At 44.0% G+C, this 20,056-nt stretch overlaps 2 protein-coding genes across 7 annotated transcripts in view; both read right to left on the reverse strand.

Moving 5' to 3' along the window:
- The window catches only part of XXYLT1 (xyloside xylosyltransferase 1), a 156,531-nt gene extending 145,863 nt beyond the window's left edge, over positions 1-10,668 (reverse strand). The window contains exon 1 of the mRNA XM_082698799.1: positions 10,062-10,668. Coding sequence (XP_082554925.1) covers positions 10,062-10,562 — 501 coding nt within the window. The 5' untranslated portion in view covers positions 10,563-10,668. The remainder of the gene's footprint in view (positions 1-10,061) is intronic.
- A 4,746-nt stretch (positions 10,669-15,414) lies between these two features.
- ACAP2 (ArfGAP with coiled-coil, ankyrin repeat and PH domains 2) overlaps positions 15,415-20,056 on the reverse strand; it is a 140,067-nt gene continuing 135,425 nt past the window's right edge. For 4 of the 6 annotated variants that reach the window (XM_082699600.1, XM_082699598.1, XM_082699599.1 and 1 more), the window contains one exon: positions 15,415-19,920. In XM_082699600.1, coding sequence (XP_082555726.1) covers positions 19,820-19,920 — 101 coding nt within the window. In that variant the 3' untranslated portion in view covers positions 15,415-19,819. The remainder of the gene's footprint in view (positions 19,921-20,056) is intronic. The other 2 variants (XR_014302912.1, XR_014302913.1) reach the window with 2 other exon arrangements.

Below are 20,056 nucleotides of genomic sequence, written 5' to 3' on the forward strand. Positions count from 1 at the left end.
CAGGAACAAGAGCAAGCCAGAGGCTTGGGCTGTGGGATGCGCAGACACTCCCCCTCGCCCACCCCCACGGGTCCCTCAGGAAGCCCTGATGTCTTCTCCATCCGGATGCAACCATCCAGCTTCTGTTTCATCCACCTTTATTCAAAGGACCTCATCAAAGCCAGTTTACACCGGGTGGAGGAAGGAAATGACCGCCCACAATCGCCACGCAGACTCCCTTTCATTTCAATCTTCCTCTCTAAAACCCCGGGAGAGGGGCGGGGTGCCCCTCGTGGAGAAAGAACAAAAACAGCTGGGCTTGAGCTGCGGACTCCGGTGGTGGCAGAGCGGGGCGGGCTCTGGCGCCAGACTCCAGCGGAGCAAACGCGGGGCGGCAGCGCCTTCTAGTGGCCGCACGGAGCGCCGCACACGGCTCCTCGGGCCCCTGGAGGGAACCCCGCACAGGGAGCAGGAGAGCGGGTCTCAGGGGACAAGGCAGTGCCAGGCAGGAGAGCCTGGTGGCCCACTGTGGGCTGCACTCCTACAGCTACTCCACCTGCGGACCTCCTGGAGCGGAGACCGGAGCACTGATCCTAGCCCTCCGGCACCCTCCAGCACAAACCTTGAGCTGTGGACATACCACATCGGTTCCCTCCAGTATTGACCCCCTGGTCCGGCTCGGGCACCAGGCTAGCCCCCAACAACCAGCAGGGCTTTGGCATCCCTTCCCCAGCCAGAAAGATCCGTGGGGACACAGTGTAGCGAGGCCCAGCTAGGGTGGCTCAACACAGGCCCAGCACCTGGCCGTCTCTGCAGGGGTGGGTAGGGTGAGCTGGCTCTCAATCCACTCTCCCAAGGGGGAGTAAAGTTTGCTGCTAACACTGACGCCCAAACAGAAGGGCCTGGACTGATTCTGACCCCAGCACTGTAGGGCACTAATCACTGCCCCCCCTCCACCCAGGTCCATCAGCTCACTGGGAAGGACACTGCACCCATAGGTTCAGAATGTCCTTACAGCTCCTAAGCTTGGTGATTCTGCAGTGTTCTGGGAAAGCGAGGGAGACAGATGCCACCCTTGGAGCAAGCACAGGCTTTGTTCAGACTGGTGTAATTAAATATATGGGGCCATCAGGCAGGGGTGCGAGGTGGGCTACAGCCCAGCCCTCACTGGCTCCCACTCTGGAGGGTGTCCCCTCCTCCCTAAAGCACAACACAGCCCAGCCCCATGACTTAGTTTGGGAACTCAAGTACGTCACCTGATCTGTCAGCCATGGGGTCTCCTTCACCTGTCACCATGACGTTCAAATGAGATGTTTGTAAAAGCCCTTTTATACAATCTAGAGTGCTGAACAAATGTTACTATTATTCTCCTAATCAAGTCTTCATACGAGTAACATGGCCTCATTGATTTTAGAAATAACATTACTGTATACATCTGAAATTTCTAAACTGTGTTCTTCAGAAGACAAGCCTTTCCAGAGATGCTATCTAATGTCTTTCTGGTGGGGCAGGGAGTGTCCAGGCACCTGGGTTTTCTTGTAAAATGCATTTTGGCAAACACATAGAAAACCAGCAAATACACATATGCAGTTGTCCTTATCAATAGGTAATCATCTCTCCATTAGTCATTGAGGAAATGCAAATCAAAACCAGATCAATGAGATGCTACTTCACACCCACGAGAACAACTATGATCAAAAAGACAGACCACAGCAAGTGTGGGCTGAGATGTGGAGACTCTGGAACTTTCATACACTGCTGGTGAGAAGACAGATTGCCACAGCCACTTTGGAAAACGGTCTAGCGTTGCCTGAAAGGGTAACATGTGACCAAGCCATTCCATGCCTGGGTATATATACCTAAGAGATGTGAACACATATAACCACACAGAAACTCATGAACCAATATTCACAGCAGAATTATTCACAACAGCCAAAAAAGGAGAAACCACCCAAATGTCCACCAAATAATGGATAAATGTGGCATGTCCATACAACAGAATATCATTCAGTCATTAAAAAGGATGGAGTATTACCCGTGCCAAGCAAAGAAAGCCAGATACAAAAGGTCACGTATTGAAGGAGTCCATTTGTATGAAATGTTCAGAACAGGCAAATTTATGGAGCTAGAAAGCAGTTTGAGATTGCCAGCTCTGGGGACAGAGCAGAATGGGGAGTGACCGCTAATGGCTATGAGGTTTCTTTAGGGATGATGAAAACGTTTTGGAACTAGTGGTCATGGCTGAACAATCTTGCGATATTAAAAAACCACTGAACTGTTTCTTTCAAAGGGGTTGCATTTTATGGCATGTAAATTCTACCTCAGTTTTTTTAATTGAAAAAAGAAAATGTGATCACCTTTTTCTAAATGATCTATGGGAAAACAGAAAATTGTGAGGAATTCCTGGTGTTCAGCTAGAACACTGTATCTGTACCCTGAGGCCAACCACCCATGTATCAGTGTGACTCAGCTTTAGGATGGTACCTGACCTGTGGTACGGGCTTTGCCTTATAACGTTAACACATGATCTGTGGTACTGTCTATGGAATTATCCAGAGTGCATCATACAGGACACAGTAATACCATATAAAGTCATTCCCTCAGATCAATGATTGAAGTTCTTCCTGAGAAACACGCATTGGTACACAAACTACTCCAGTTGTTTCACGAACATATTATAATTTAAAAGCACTCTACTGGCAAATGGGTTTGGTGACGTGGCACTGTTCTCTAAATTCTGTAGTAAAAAATGTCAGCCTGTCTTTCCAAAGAGCCTCTCATTGGAGGAGGCATTTCTCAGGTCACCTCTTTCCCGGACGGTCATAACTTATTCAAGTCTCATTCATATGCAAGAGGCCTGCCGCTCTGACCAGCTGGAGAAGCTGCCTTTCAGTGTCACCTGTTTGTCATTAGCTTCATCAGCACGACATCCAGCATGGCGGGCTTTACGCTTCCTCCAAGCCTCCACGGTGAGCTGAAGGTCTCATCTCTTCAAAACCACTCAGTTGTGCTCCTGCAGAAACTCTGGAAGGGCCCCAGGGTGCACAGAGCTTCCCCATCCTTCAGCCACCCCAGTCCTCAGCACACGCTTCTCCCAAAATCCAGCAACTGCTTTATGTGTGGAAAGCACACGGCTTCCTTCTCAGTCCTAACTTGTTATCTGGAGACTGGGCAACCCTGCCTCATGCTCTGAGGAAAATGGGTTTGACGGAAGAGATCATCTGCCGATCACTGAGAACTCTCAGGATTCCTGGGTTTAGCTAATACAGCCATCAGTCGGTCAATTGTGAATATTGATTGAGAGCCTTGAAAGTGCCAGGAACTGTGCTAAGAATATGATGGTGGTGGGGGAAAGAGGAGCACCTCTGTTTCCACTGTTTTGTGCCTTCTACACGGGGGAGGGGGGGTTCCCACTAAATCGGCTTTCCTGGCCTCTTGCTCCCCACCATGCACATGAATCCCTCCCTTAAGGTAGGAGGAGAAACTGGTCTGATGGGTGAGTTTGGAAGGCATGCCCGCCCTGGCCCTTCCTCTGCTTCTACTTGGCCCTTCATCCTCTCCTCTTTGCCCTCCTCTCCTCCCCCCTCCCTTCCTCTCCTCTCCTTTCCTCCTCCCTCTTCTGGATGGAATTACCTGTGGAGAGCCTGCCTACCCCTGCAGGGAAGCCAGTGGCTGTCCAAGACTGCCTGTCCTTCTAGAAGTCTGTCTGATTCTTGTGTTCCAGACAGGCTGCCTGTCCCGAGTCTCTCTATCGCTTCCAACTTAGGTCAGAAATAGGAATGGCGTTTAAGGGGTTCCTGTGGACCTCAGGAGATGAAGAAGGGAAGTAATGTCCTGCCCTCACGGAGATTATATTCTAGTAGGGAGAGAAGACTGCAAATAAATAAAAGGATGGTTATTTCCTCAAACATGCAGAGCACCTCCCACCTGCAGCCTTCCCACATGCAGCTCTGGCTAGAGCTCTCTGCCTCCTAGAGGGCAGAAAGTGCATACTCTCACTCCCCTCCGTCTCTGTTCAAGTGTCAATTCATCATTGGGACCTTCCCTGACCACCGGGGCCAGCCAACTTCCCCCTCCCCGAACCATACGCTTCTTACATCCTTACCCTGCCTTACCTGCTCTAAACTTCTCACAGTCTGATTTGCCCTATCTGTATTTGTTTATCTGTTTGAAGTCTCTCTCCTCTTCCACACACATACTCATGCTCCACGAGAGCAGAAACTCGGTTCTGTTCCCACTGTTCATGGCACAGGGTAAGCGCTCCTCTGCTGAACGAATGAAGGAACAAACAAACGAGAATGTGTTACAAACAGGGTGATGGGAAAGAATATGAGGGCCTGGGTGGAGGCCACTTTAGACAAGGGGTTCAGGGAAGGCCTTTCGGAGTGGCTAACATCTGAGTGATCACGCAACAAGGAGCATTAGAGAAACACCATGAAGAAGCAGTACGGAGTACGGTGAGGCGGGGGAGCCCCACGGGGCCTCTGCGCCAGGGAAGGGGCCAGGGGTGGGGGGGCTGCCCACCCCAAATAGGGGAAAGGAGTGGACCACAAGGCGTGTCAGTGTTAAGGGATGCCGGGTGCTCCAGGGCCTGCTCGCTGTGCAGATTTTTCCCCACAGGTCAGCAAAGCGGGGGCCGTGTTGTGGCAGCAGCACTGGGCTGGACGGGCTGCAGAAGGGCCGCAGGTAATCATCTCTCCATTAGTCATTGAGGCGGTAGGGGGAGGGGTTTGACCCTCGTTTACAGACAAGGCCTCGGAGGCCCAGAGCGGCGAGGTGGCTGACCCATGGTAACCCAGCTAGTAAATGGCCAACTGGAGTTGCAATTCAGAGCTGTCTCACCCCCTCGGGGCCTTCTCATGCCCAACCCACTGCATTTTGCAGCAAGACAAGATGAGCGGGTAGGTGACACTCAGCAGTGTGGGTTCCTGGATGGCTGTGCCCGACCCACGTCAGTGTCCCCCGTAGCTGTGAATCAGGGTCCCATATACATCAGGTGCTTGGTCAGGCCTGGGAGGGCTCTTCAGGGGTGAGGCAGGGATGGCCGGTCATCTACCCCAAACCTGCTCTCCTCCACTTCCCAATTAACTGAACCCCTATTTTTAATGGAGTAGTCTTTTTTGCTTCTTCCTCCATCCTGCCACCAAAACACAGACGTGATGGCTAAAGCTGTAGCAGCCAGACTGGCCCATGAGGACAAGGATCAGTCACTCCCTAGGGATAGTGACACAAGCAGCTGCAAGGAGCCTAGGACACTCACGACTTCAGGAAGCCCCCAGACCACCAGGAATGCCCACCTCTGACCTCCCATTTCCATGAGAAATAAATCTCAATCTTGCATAAACCACCACAATTTGGGATTTCCACAGCATATTCTATCAAACCTGATAGAGCAAGGAAGGCTGATGAAAAAGACACGTCTGGATATAACTGTTACAAGGGTAGGGTTCCTGTTGACAAACAGAATGAGGCAATAGATGGCTCAGACGCAGACTGAGCAAAACCCCATGAGAAGGGACAGCTTCTTCCACAGCCTGGGGAGGAAAGGTGGGACCAGGAATCTGAAGCCACACACCACAGGACTAATCCGGGATGAAAGTGAGCCAGGGGTCAGGATGTTCTGAGTGGAAGACATATCATAAAAGCAGCATATATGCAAGATGAACGAATGCAGCAGCCTTGCCCAGGCCAGCCGAACCAGGAGCACTTGGAGAACAGAAAGCAGTCCAGCCAAATGTTTTCTGAATGCCTACCGTGAGCCAGGCACTGTGCTCCCAGGGAAGGCGGCACAGAGAGGAGGGCTGAAATGGGTCGAACTGGGTCTTAAAGGTCGGGAGGAGAGCCCCAGGTGCTCCTGTATCCCCTTAGAAAAGTGAACTCCCACACCAGCCTCTGCAGCTCCATCCAAATTCAGATTCCCAGAGCCCACCCAGCAGCTTCTGACCCACAGGCTCGGGCAGAGCCCAGGATTCTGAATTTTTAATAAGCATGCCCATGTGATTTTTTTTTTTTTTTAAGATTTTTCTTTATTTATTTGATAGAGAGAGAGGGAACACCAGCAGGGGGAGTGGGAGAGGAAGAAGAAGGAGGCTTCCCCTGGAGCAGGGAGCCATATGTGGGGCTGGATCCCAGGACCCCGGGATCATAACCTGAGCCAAAGGCAGACGCTTAACAACTGAGCCACTCAGGCGCCCCATGCGCTGATTCTGATGCCATCAGTCCACAGACCTATTTATACAGGCTAGTAGCTCCTAACCTGGTGCTTGGAACACAGCAGATTTGGATGCTTATTAAATAATTGAAGACATAATAGACTTCCACACTGTTAGGAGACAAACCAGTAGATTTCAAAAGATATTCAATAATAATGGACACAAGATTTTTCTGGTTAAGTGAATGGTTCCTTGGCTAATATTTAATGAACCAAAATATAATCTGAGGACACTAATATGGATGTGGGCACAATTTCCACGCCGGCTCACCAGAGCTCTGGTCTGCAGCTTACAGACATGGTGGCGACCTCCTAGGAGCCCATGCTGAGGGAGCAGGCGGTCTCCAGACAGGTGGGTGGGCAGGGAGCTGCCTTCCTCTCCACAAGGTGTCCTCACACATGTCAAGACAACTCTTCTCCTGAATAGACTGTGCTATTGCCTTATCTTACAAGACAGAAGTGTTCCTTAAAGATGAAACATGGTCTGTGATGATTTCACTCATGTGGAATTTAAGAAACAAAACCGATGAACATAGGGGAAGGGAAAGAACAATAAAATAAGATATAAACAGAGGGGGAGGCAAATCATAGAAGATGCAACATAGAGAACAGAGGGTTACTGGAGGGGAGGTGGGAGGGATGGGGTCTTTGTGTGATGGCCATTAAGGAGGGCACTTAATGGAATGAACACTGAGTGTTTTATGTAAATAATGAACCCCTAAATTCTACTCCTGAAACCAATACTATACTATATGTTAACTAACTTGAACTTAAATAAAACCTCAGAAGAGAAACAAAGAAGAAACATGGTAGAAAGGGGAAAACACTGACCTAGGACATGGGTCTGGTCCTAGGCAGGTCAGTAACTCCCCAAGTGGCCTTGGGCAAGTCTCTTCACCCATAGTACTATATGGTCTTGAAGACCCCTCCCAGCCCTGATGCAACCAGGGTGGGAATGTCTACAATTTCCTTCTTCCTGACTAACACTTAAAGATTAATCCTTCATATGAAATGCGCTTCCATATGCAAGGCATGATGTTGGGTGCTGGGGATACAACATTTAAGAGGAGTCAGGGTCCACGCCCTCTGTCTACCTTGTCTTGAAAGGTAGACAAATAATTCATTCATTGTATAATTACAACAGTGATAAATATTACTAAGGAAAAGGGCTTGGTGCTAAGAGAGTGTATAATGGGCACTCAGGAAAGGTTTGCCAAGGAAATGACATTTACACTGAGACCTAAGAGAGAGCTAAGGATGGGGGTCGGGGTAAGGTAATTTAAATTTATTTTTTTTAAAGATTTTATTTATTTATTTGACAGACGGAGATCACAAGTAGGCAGAGAAGCAGGCAGAGGGAGAGGAGGAAGCAGACTCCCTGCTGAGCAGAGAGCCCGATGTGGGGCTCAATCCCAGGACCCTGGGATCATGACCTGAGCCAAAGGCAGAGGCTTTAACCCACTGAGCCACCCAGGCGCCCCTAAATTTATTTTTAAATTCAAGTTAGCTAACATATAGAATAGTATTGGTTTCAGGAGTAGAATTTAGGGGTTCATTATCTCCCACGCAGAGGGAGAAGCATGTGTGAAGTGATGCCAGAAAAAGCATTCCTTTCAGGAATATTCCAAACCTGAGAGAGAATCAAATGACCAGTAACATGAAGCCAACCTTCCAGGACCATATATTTAAGGAAAAAAAAGAGCACCGTTTATCACAGACAGAAAACAGATTAACAAAAATCTGACCTCGAAACTAACAAGAAAGATTTTAGGCTGAAACCAACAAACTGTTCTCTGACCACAGCCATCTAACTACAAAGCCTCCAGACCCTCATCAGCCATGCCTCAATTCATGTCCCCCCACAGCTGTTTCCAGGGCCTAGTGACCTATGGTTGTCCAAAGAGAGCATGGCAAAGGGAGAGAGCAGGAAACACAGGCACCATGATGCTGGGAACCTGGCCCCAAGGCCAGTATTTCTGGTGCGGACTCTGTGCAAGGCATCATGGGACTGGAGATAAGACCTGACACGTTCATAGCACCAATGTGCACCAGGGAGGAGGAGGAAGAGGAAGACTTGTCTTCTGATGGGGTATCCCTGAAAGGCTCCAAAGAGGCGATGGCAAAGACAGATGACCAAGACCTGGAGATGGAAAGAGAAAGAGGGTCCCAACGGCAGCACGACACAGCAAAGGCCTGGCAGCTAGACAGCCCTGAGTACACAAGAAGCTGTGTCGAGCTGGAGAGAAAGGGCTGGGTAGAGATCTGGCCCAAATTGCTACCTCTGACTCCATAAAGTGATAAAATGACAATGCTGGTCTTCAGGGTGGTGTTTGGAGACCCTGTCAAATCCCAACTCTGCCCAGACTGGCCCTTTGATCAAGTGCCCTTAGTTTTCTCCCTCGGCCAGCACAGCGTTTCTCAAGCATTAGAGTACTAGGGATCACCTGGGACAGGCTGCCAGGTCTCACCTTGAGATTCCAATTAGGTAAATGTGATGGGTCCCAGGCTGGAAAAACCCCAGGTCAGAGAGTGGGTCAAGAACCTGGATTCTGGGTCTCCTACAGCATCAAGTCCAGGCCCGGGAGCCCTTCCCTGACTATGGTGGGTGCTCCAGACAGGTTTACTTGTTCTGGACAAGAGACAGACTTTGTGGGCTATGAGGAGAAGCAGGAATGGAAAGCTGTGGAAGGCTGGGCACAGACGGTCCCCAAGTCTAGGGATATTCCCGGGACGGTGAAAGCTAAGTAAAGAGTGGCCAAGGACCTAGGAGGAAAGGAAGGACATCCTGGGCGAGAATTCATCTTTAAAAGGCACAGTCAACACACTCAAGATCTAAGGTGCACACAGGAGGACGAAAAGCAAGGCTGGAGAGAAGGGCCAGGCCCACAACGCAGCCTTCCTGGAAGTTGGGACTTGAGCTGCCAGAGACCCCTGAACTTTGCAGGATCTGGGCAGCAGATCCCCCATCAATCACTGGACACAAACACATGGAACATTACTCTTACCTCACTACCCCTTCCCCCACTATCAGTCTCCATCCTTTAAGATCACCTCCTAGTCTTATCCAAAAATCAGACCTTGGATGTGCAACTATGAGGTCAAAATGAGGCTAGCAACTTGACTGAAGCAATTAACACTAAGCCAGGAAGCTAATCTCTGACAAGCAGAGCTGGGAGATCATGGGAGATGAGGGAGAGAGGTGGGAGCAGAGTTGCCAACGAAGCAGGTTGGTCCAGCCTGGGACAAGGTGGCTAGCTCTGCTGTGCTCGCCCCAGATCGTATCTGTACCTCTTAGAGCTTCTGCTTCCTCCCTCAGAGTGACTGGTGGCTTCTCTAAATAGGTTCGTGACCCTGGAGACTAGGTAAGAAGAAGGTACAGAGAGGGGATGAGGTGGTTCACAATGTCTGGGTTTCGGCTTAGGCAGTTCTGACTTTAATACGAGAAATATCACTGCAACTTCAATTCACGCGACCTCACTAAGACCCTGGCCACAGACTTCGCATCAGATGACTACTGCCTTCAAACGACCCGTTCCAACCGCAAAAGTCAAAGATTGAGAATAAAAAGTGCAGACTGCGAAGGCAGTGCAGAATCCTGCAACGCCAGCAGAGAGGGGGCGAGCCAAATCTCGGGAGAAGAGGGACTTAACGGGTGGGGCACGGGTCAGGGTAGTGAGTCCACGCCCCGCAGCACTGCCGCACCGGCTGAGTGCTTCTGGCTCCTGGGCACGCCTCCCGAAGGCTGCCTCCAGCACACCGAGAAACACGTTTCCACGTTTCAGGCAAAGCTGGGGCAATGGGGGGTGGGGGGGACAGATGAATGTATAGGGTGGGCCATCCGCCAGGAGCCCCCGGCCGCAGCCCCGCTCACCTTGCACTTGAAGCCGGCGGCTGGCGGCAACAGTTCCCGCAGCAGAGCCTTGGCCACCTCACGGCTGGCCTCCTCGCTCACGAAGTGCAGGTTAAGCACCTCGTGCGCCTCGAACTTAGCGAGGCGCAGCAGGGAGCGGAGCGCGACGCGGGCCTTGGCCTGCAGCGCAGCGTTGTGTTCCGCCTTGGTGAACATCATCAGCAGGTGATAGTCCACCGGCCCCGGCCCGCCGCCCTCCAGGCTCTTGGCCTTGGCTCCCAGGGCCGGCGCCACGGAGCCCCGCGCCAGCTCCGGCGCGGGCGGCGAGGGCACGGCGGGGGCCCCGGCGCGGGCCTCCTTCAGCCTCTTGGTGGCGCTGGAGAAGGTCTCCCGGCCCGAGCCGAGGTAGTAGAAAGCACAGACGGCCAGCGCCGCGGCCAGCAGCAGCGCGCAGTAGTGGGAGCGCACAGCGGCCAGGCGCGCCATGGCCCGAGAACATGAGGGCCCGCCTCGCCGACCCATGCACCACCCGCCCGGAGACAGAGCAGCGGGGAAACGGCAGCGGACACCAGCACCCTGGCAGCCACTTAGGGACCCAAGCGGCGGGCAGCGGCCATGGCGGGGGCGGGGCCTCGCCGCCCGGAGCCAATCCGCGGGTGCTGATGCGCGGAGAGGCAGGGCCAGGGCTGCTTGGCAGCCGCTGGGTCCTAAATTTAGCGGGATTCAAGACGGGAAGGATCGGGCGGTGGGTGAGGACTGAGATTTGGAGAAAGCCAGCGGGGCTGCAAGGAAGGTCTGTTGAAATTGGGCGTCCTAAATGCCCAGACCCAGACGCTATAAATCGAAGCTGTGCCTTGAAAGGTAGGGAGGCGCCCCAACGCAGGACGTTCGTTAGCAAAAACACTAAACTGGACGCACAAAAAGGGAAAAATTTTCTTTCTGAACCTTTCTCCCCGAAATGTTTGCAGGCTTGAAGTCCTCTCCCCGCCGACTCCTTTCACACCTGGGAGACTAGCTGGGGCTAGGGAGTTTAAACACGCTCCTTCCTCATTCACGGTAAATGAGAAATGCCACCTAAGGTGCAAATGGCCTGCCCAACCCACTGGCACCTGAGGCCATGTAAAGGATGTGGCCAGCAGGGGGACCCCGCTGCCCACGACTTGAAGATAGTTTCCAAAGTCCCAGGAAGTAACGCTGGAGACTTCTATAATACCTTAAGAGAATCTCAAGACGTGCCAAGTCGTTTTTCAAAATTTTAACTGAGGCACACTGAGGTAACTTGTTCAAGGTCACTCGGCTTTGACCTTAGACAGCTGGGACACTTGACAACTACATAAAAACTCATTAACTTCAGTCTTCTAAGGACTGATGATAATATTACAGCATTTAAACTTGTACAAATGATCTGCATTCTTGAAGGTCGCGGAGGTGAAAACGCATGGGCAAATGCACATACGAATTATCACTCAGCCGTTTACTGTGCCATGCTCTTATTGGTGAAAGTGACTGGTACCCCGAACTACAACGCATCTTTTTTTTTTTTTTTTTTTTTTAAGATTTGACAGAGAAAGAGTACAAGTAGAGTGGCAGGCCGAAGGAGAGGTAGAAGCAGGCTCCCCACCGAGCAGGGTGCCCGATGCCCAGGACCCTGGGATCACGACCTGAGTCAAAGGCAGCCACTCGACTGACTTAAACACCCAGGCGCCCCACAATGCATCTCATTTTTAACTCTTGTTTTTTTTCAATTGGAGTAACAGTTTTCTGGAAAAAAAAAAAAATTGGAACTCTAAAGTGGGCTGAGTGAAAAGATCAATACATACTAATTACCTTGTGGGGGTAGGAAGGTAACCCAGTAGCTAAATTAACTCACTCAACTGATGGGCTCTTACTTTATTTAATCCTCACAACCCTAAGAAGCAGAGGTATTATTTGCACTTTACAATTGAGGAAATTGAGGTTTAGAGCATATATTGCGCGAATTTAGCTGGCTAGTAATAGAGCCAGATCTCAACCCAAATCTTACTTCTGCCAATGCATAAGCTTTTAGCCAAGACTCACACTGAAAGCAATAATTCAAGCCCTGGGTTGTGTGTATGTTACCACAACCTTCAGCAGATATTGGTTACAAGAGCAAGTTCTCCAAGTTAATCTAACATGACTAATTATTAGACTTCAGACAGGATCCTTAATCTGAGCTTCAATAAGATCCATTTGGAAAACAGGGTTAATACTAGTATCTGAGCCTTATAGGATTATAAGACAATACATAAAAAGCAGAACTGTGCCTAACACTTAGCAAACAATACAAAATATGCTAGAAACACCAAACTCTACAAAAGGGCAAAATAGCCAACAAGTACCCAAATATGGCGACCATAGCTTTTCTAGGGTAATAACAAATAACCAAACTACAAATCTCCATTAAGACTTTATTATATGTTTCGTATTATCCCCACAGCAGTGTGCTACAGCTATATTATATTCTAATTGTTCACTAGTAAAAAATCTGGAGTTGTGGCCCTCATCTTCACATCAATAATGTGGTTTTTCCTTATGCCAGTTATTCTAGAACTTATTCAATTATTTTACTTTTCAGACCTTTACAAGATCACTACTCCTGGTATTTATGGATAAAAGAGGAGTGACAAGATAATTTAAATTTTACATAGAAAGGAAAATACTTAAGACTAGCCTTAACTTCATGTTAATTTTTTATTCCCAATTCTTTGACCATAAAGAAAAATGTTGGAACTTCCTGAAATATATTGCTGGCTGGAAACTAAAACAGGAGTTGAAGGTGGCCATTTATTCAACAGGTAACAAGTGACCCGAGTATCACGCACGTAGTGCCTGAGGATTACACCAGTGAAAGAAAACAGAAATCTCTGCCCTCATAGAGCTTATATTCTAGCAGGAGAAAATAGAATAAGGAAAGGTATGTAGTGTGTCAGTTTTCACTTTGGTCAAGACTTCTGACCAGATATTAGAGGTAATTGGTTTCTCCATCTGTAATATTGGGTAGATGATCGGACTTTTTTCATATTGACTAGTACCCAATACTGTCAAGGATACAGAGAAAGAAACACTTTCCTCTACAGCAGATGAAGGGTGGGTACTTTTCTGGAAGGCACTCTGGCAATAACTAAAATCTTTCTGCGCCCTAAGAGCATTCTCAATTCTCTCCTGTTGTGATGAATGTTTCTCTCCAAGACGGAGGTTCCCAGATTTTGGTTGGCCTTGGAAGCACATGGGGAGCTAGATAAAAACACAGAGAATCAGGCCCTATGAATCATCAGTGAGCCTGGGCCTCAATAGCCCATCTTTTACAGACCAAAGTTTCTAAAGCACTGCCTTAGATCTTCTCACAGCCAAACTCCCCTTCAGCGTCAGACCTTGAACTTAGATGTCATTGCCTTAATGAGTGGTCTCTAGACACTGAGCCATTCAGTGTCCAGGTGAGGCACTATCCTCCAACAATCCCACAAGGGCCAGCTCGAAACTATTCAGCCCCATTCTTCTCCATTCCAAAAAGCAAGATGTCAAGAAAATAGAAGTACATCTTTTATTTTTTTGACTGTAATATCCCCAATACCTGACTCATTGAATGAGCCTCAAAAATTTATCTGCCCATTGTGAATCAGCATTTTTACTTCTGGGAATTCATCCTGAGGAAATAATTAAGAATGTATGCAAGCATTTAGCCATAAGGATAAAACAGAGCTAGATTTAGGAAGGCAAGAAATTAGAATCAAATATTCATCAATAAAGTGGTTATACAAAAATAATGATGCTGTTAGTAAAAGTGATGTGTTCAACAAACTGCAAGTGGAAACTTTTCAAAATTAATGAGGAACTTAGAGGAGACACAGGAGACCTATTAGCCAACTGTAATGAATGGAACTTCTATGGATTCTAACTTGAAGAATCTATTTTTTAAAAGCACATTTGATATAATTGGGGCAATTTGAATACTGACTATATAATTTTATAGTTTAAGGAAATGAGATATTGTGATTGACTCTTTTCTTTTAGAGATACATACTGAATGATTTGTTAGTGAAATGTCTGAGATTTGATTCAAAATCTGGGAAAGAGAAAAAATGGGTGGTAGTATTGATAAAATAATGTTAGCCATGAGCTACTAGCTATTGAAATTATTCTACTTTGTTTATGCTTGAAATTTTCCATAATAAAGACTACTGAAAATCCTCCCCAGAGTGATGTATAACACTTAGGGACTTAAAGATCTGTTCCCCATTTATTAAGTGAAACAGTATGCAGTATGCAGGTAACAGTATGGTCCCATTGTATATTAACAAAAATACACATACCCAAAGTTCTAGAAAGATATATACCAAGAAATTAAGTTCCCCCTCAATGCTATTCAACAGAATTTCCTACAATGATAGGCATGTTTTACAACCTGTCCTGTTCAAAACAGTAGTCAGTAGGCACATGTGGCCGAGTTCTTAAAATGTAGCAGTGTGAAAGAATTCAACTCTTAATTTTGTCTAATTTCAGTTAATTTCAATAGCCACATGTGGCTAGTAGAGACCATATCGGGAGCACAGGAAGATGATGGAATTATGGATGATTATCTTTTTTACTTATTGTTTAACATTTTTCTTCATGAAAAAGCACTGTTTTGCAATAGAAAAAAGTAGGTTGTTTCTTTTCATTTAGAACATTTACTCACTATTGGTATGGGTTCTCTTTACAGAACCATTCTGAAAATGAAATGAAATGGAATAAGCAAGTCACACAGAAAAGTTTTATGCATCCACTTTTAATTAACTTAAAAGGCAAAAACTGGTGATTCACTTCCAGGTCTGTTCTTTCAAACCTCCATTTCTTCTATTTCAATTCATATAAAAACATGTCTTTGTTTATTAAAAGGATTGAGTGTGAATGTGTTGCCTAGATGGGGAACTTCAACAGATGTCAATCATAGTGGAAAATAATTAGAGCTAGCCCCCATCCCTGAAAAGAGGAAAAAAGGCCTTTGCCATTTTTAGCTAATAAATGCATACAGCTCTGTGATCAGGAAAATATTTAAAAGATGAAAAATGGATTTCCTGATTGAGGCAGTCAGCAGATAGGATCAACTGGATCAATATGACAGAGTTGAAAGGAATAGAAGATTTAAAAAAAAAAAAAGAACAGACATGTTTAAGATTTTATTTATTTATTCATGAGAGACAGAGAGAGAGAGGCAAAGGCACAGGGAGAAGCAGGCTCCCTGGTAGACCCTGGGATCATGACCTGAGCTGAAGACAGACACTTAATTGACTGAGCCACCCAGGCACCCTAAACATGACAGCTCTTAACACATATGTCCGCAGTTATAGGTCACAATAAAGTGGAAGTCTGAGCATAAAAGAACTATGCCAGAGGTGAGATTTTTTATTGACTTATTATCATAATTTTTCTGCATACAAAGTATTTAATCAAGTATAATATTTACAATTCTTACATAATGTACATTTTAGAATAACTATAAAGATATGTACTTTGCTCCATTTACAATGACAAACTACAGTAAAACTACATTCATGAATTAGATACAAAACCTCTACATACTAATAAAAAGTAAAAGGAGTGTTGGTTATACATTCTATAAAATATGCCTTTTCACAGGTAGCAAGAAATATTACATGTAATAAATCTTTATGACTGGAATGATCCAGAAATACCACAAAGCACAAATAAACACATATAGAAAAGTAGCTCATCATTTCCAAAAGTTAACCTTTAGCCTCTGTGTAAAATAAACGGTGCCAGCAATCTTCATAATGTAGCAAGCTTTCCCTGTTTAAAATGAACACCCTCTGCAGGAGGTTGTTGAGGAAAAATAAGAAAATCTAAAACATAATACAGTGAAAAGACCAATGCAGAGAAAAGATTAATCAAACCTTATTTCCCTCCCCTTATTATTTCATTATTTTAAGTGGATAAATCTATGTAATTGGGAAAGGATATCTACAAAACCATGTTTATAGATGTCATTATTTAGCCAAACTGAATCCAAGGCCCTTTTAGTTACCTTTCATTTGGAAACATCAAGAATTTGATAAGTATATGGTAAATTAAAATCACCTTACCATGTTTTGCTTTCATTAATGTTTGCTTTTACAAAAATGTAATGTTCCCTACCATTCAATGTCTTTAAATCCGTATCTATTCCTTCAAGGTAATTTTATAACCAGGCTCTCCTGAGTATTTGGAGTCTTTGCTATGAAAACACAAGGAAAGCTGGCAGTCATTATCAGATTTTGCTGCTTTACAATGATTTCAAAACATCTCCCAATACAAGTAAAGTGCCTCCGACTAGTAGTCAGTCAGACAGGGGTTCTGGGGTCAGTTATGCCACCAACCAGCAAATCAATGACTCCCCTCTGTAAACCAAGAGGAGCATCCCAGGATCAAAGAAAAGAAATGTTGGCATTCTTAGAATAATATCGCAGAAATCCTTCTGTCAGAATCAGGTGAGATAAAGCAATGTCAACATACACTGTGAGCAGAACAGCACACAAAAGGATGGTGTTATAGTTTCACCATGTTTTATCCACTCCTTTTATTTGTGAGAAGCTCTAAATCCAAAAAGGGTAGTAACTACTAGTCAGCGCTCTTTCCATATAACATGCAAGTGGAAGTCATTCTGGACATAATAATTCTATAAAAATATATCATTTTTCCTGCTCCTGTCCATGATCAAAAGTGCTATCAAACAGGAAAGTTAATATGACAATATGCGAGTGCTATGGGAATGTCTTCTTATTCAAAATGAGTACTAAGTTTAGTCTTAAATACAATTTGGTTTATTGTCACCATACCTCACATGTGTAAAATTATATTTTTTAAAATACTGCCTAACACATCACAAACTTAAGTTGTCCAGACTGTGAAGGTATAATTTTTTTTCAACATGCACTCATGAAGAACCTAAGTACACATTCCAAATTAAATTACATGTTTTGAAAAGTAAACATCAAAGCTCACTAAAAACTACCAGTAAAGAAGACCAGTAAAAATTGGGTTCTGAATCCCTGGAAATGTACTGAATCCCTAGAAATTTTTGAATTTCTAAGAATTGTACCAAAGGTAAATTTTAAAAACCTTAGAAATCTTAAACATAAACTACAAATAACTACTCAATTACATTTAGTCTAGTTCTGGTGTGAGACTGCATTTTATGAGCTCTTCATAGTACTGCTATTTTATTTTGATGTTAATCTAGCTTTTAAGTTAACGTGCTAGAACAATAAACTAACAGAGCACTGACAAGGAACCAGAAATTAATATAAGCAGATCAGTTAAGGAAAGAAAACAAAGAGCTATCACATTGACTTATGAATTCCAAAAGTATGGTTAACATTGTTCACACTGTACTTTCTCATAATGCATTGAAAAAAATTCACAGCATCAAACTCAGATTTGTTACATACTATATAAAAGCTATTAGTTGACGCAGCTAAATCACCTTGGTAGGAGCCAATCTACTTTGTAACTACTTATAAGTATTAATTTACTTAAGGGCCTTGTTATATTTACTGCATCGTTTCTGCCAAATTTCATCCAAATTGGGTCATGGCATATTCAAGAAATCAAGCCACTGGAATGTATTTTTGTATTGTCAGGCTACCTATACTGATAAAGATTTAGTTTCTCTGAAGATATTCAGAACCATGATCATCTTCAAATACATCTCTAACCATTAAATTTAAGTAGAAACTAAGTTTAATGAAACTTTTATTATACTAACGTTAATAAAACTAACGACTCCAGCCACAATGGTTAAGAGAGTCATAAGGAACTGCCTTCACAACCAGAGGCCCCAGAGATGATCTGGAGCACCAATGGCTGGATCCAAAAGCAAAACTGTTCAGGCTTCCTCAGATAAAGCTTAGGAGATTTAGAAGTGAAGCCCTGTGATTAATCAGAATAGGTACTACAAAGGAAAAGTGAGCTTCTCTTTTTCTTTCTGTTCATTTTTGACATATTTTTAACATAACTTATCCTTGAACTTTTTGGACAGCTTCAAAGTACACTCTAATAAAAATGTTACAGACCAGATCTGTGCAAAGCCAGATGATCTGTGACTCTGAGGTGAGAAACAGGAAGATTTAATGTTTTTGTTACTGTCGTAATTAAAATACAGGCTTTGGAAGTTAACATTTTCTTAGAAATAACGCAAATATATTTTATCCTTATCTAATATACAGTGATTATTACTAAATAAGCATTGTAGACACACAATTTGGCCAAATATGGAAACTTTTCTGTGACAAGAATTTACTTCAGTCTAATTCCTGTTTAGATAAATCCTGGTTTGACATGCAATCAACTTAAAAAACTCTAGTTACTGGAGGGAGGGATGTTAGGAAATTTTATGTTTAAAATTTATTTTATCTACCAAATTAAATATAATTTTTCTACTTATTTGGCAGCGCAAATTTTAAAAACTCTTATTTAGAAACCGAGTATCAATAATACGATGTCATGTAAAAGAAGATTAAACTTAATTCTTGACAATATTAGAAACTATAACGCAAATTACTTAATTATTTTGTACTCCTGACAAGATATGTCAATCAAAGATGGAATCAGACAAATTTATAGCATTTATGTGTAAATTAGTAGATCCATGTTCTGGAATTCAAGGGTGTTTCATGTAACCAACTACTAAAGATACATAGATGGTATAATTTAAAATACTGTATACTGTATACAAAGGATAGATGTTTAAAAAATTAAAAAGCAATTTATCATTACATATTTTAGTATAAACTGAGAAAACCTTGAGATTTTTCTTTTCCAGAAATTTTTCTTTCACTCAGTGCAATAGCAAAGTTATCTTGAAAAGGAGAAATTTTGAATACAAAAATGCTCTACATTATAACTTAATCAGTTGAAAGTTACAATCTGATAAAAGTATAATTTTCAACATTCAAGTAACCTCTGAAACAGTTTTATTACATCAATAAATTTGTCAAGGTTTTAGGAAACCAACCCAACAATGAAGGACTACAACTTCTGTAAGTAAGGTTCTTTTGGTTATTTAAAAAAAAAAAAATTGTTAAGGGCTTCTTTATGCTTCATAAAATGGGATAGATCTGAAAAACTGAGTTACATCTACTTGTACAGCCATTACACGTATGTTAACTTACACAATAACCAGACATCTAAGGAATATCACTATATTTATGAGCAAATGGAGGAAACATATTTTCTAGCTCTGAGAATTACATTACATATTGTGTGTATAACAGGATACCAGAGAACAAAACAAAACAACAAAAAAAAACATTTTTTGAATCCCCAAAATTCATTAGGGAAGCTAAAGAAAAGACATATTCTTCAGGCAGGCAGGACAGTTGGCTCTTATTTTGATGCAGACATGCTTGACTGAATGGTCCTCGGCATCATGCATAGAAAAAAAAAATCAATGCTACCCATTGGCAAAAGCAGAGATTTCACCCAAACTATTAGCATCTTGTAACCTAAAGATGACCTAAGTCTAGATTTTGTCTATAAAAAATAGCCCTTTAAACAGACTTCTTTTTTTTTTTTAATAAAAGAGGTCCTAAAGTAGGTTCCTCTCCCAACTACTAGAGACCTACGTTTTAATTTATAAAAAATATCAATGAATGGGGTACCTTTTTTCCAAACCACTCAATACCTACTAAAATTAAGTAGAGTTAAAGCAGTAAAAACTTGTAAGATTTCAGATGTACACATTAGGGGATCATTCAATTTAATATTTTCCCCTTAAAAAAAACTCAGAATTTCTGTGAATCTTGCTGGAAACGATTTAGTTTCTCTGGATTATTGGATGCCATTTGGGAAAAATCACGAAAAATATCCTGGTAGGTTTCATCACCTGCATGAAAGTAAAATAAGGACACTTTTAAAATGTATATAATGAAAGTATTAATAAACATTCATTTTTATGGCTAGCAATTATAATTAGTCATATTCAAATTTTCTTCAGATGAACATTTTTGGAAGAAAAATGA

The sequence above is a fragment of the Mustela nivalis genome (genome assembly GCF_964662115.1).
Source record: "Mustela nivalis genome assembly, chromosome: 1".
Taxonomy (NCBI): Eukaryota; Metazoa; Chordata; class Mammalia; order Carnivora; family Mustelidae; genus Mustela; species Mustela nivalis.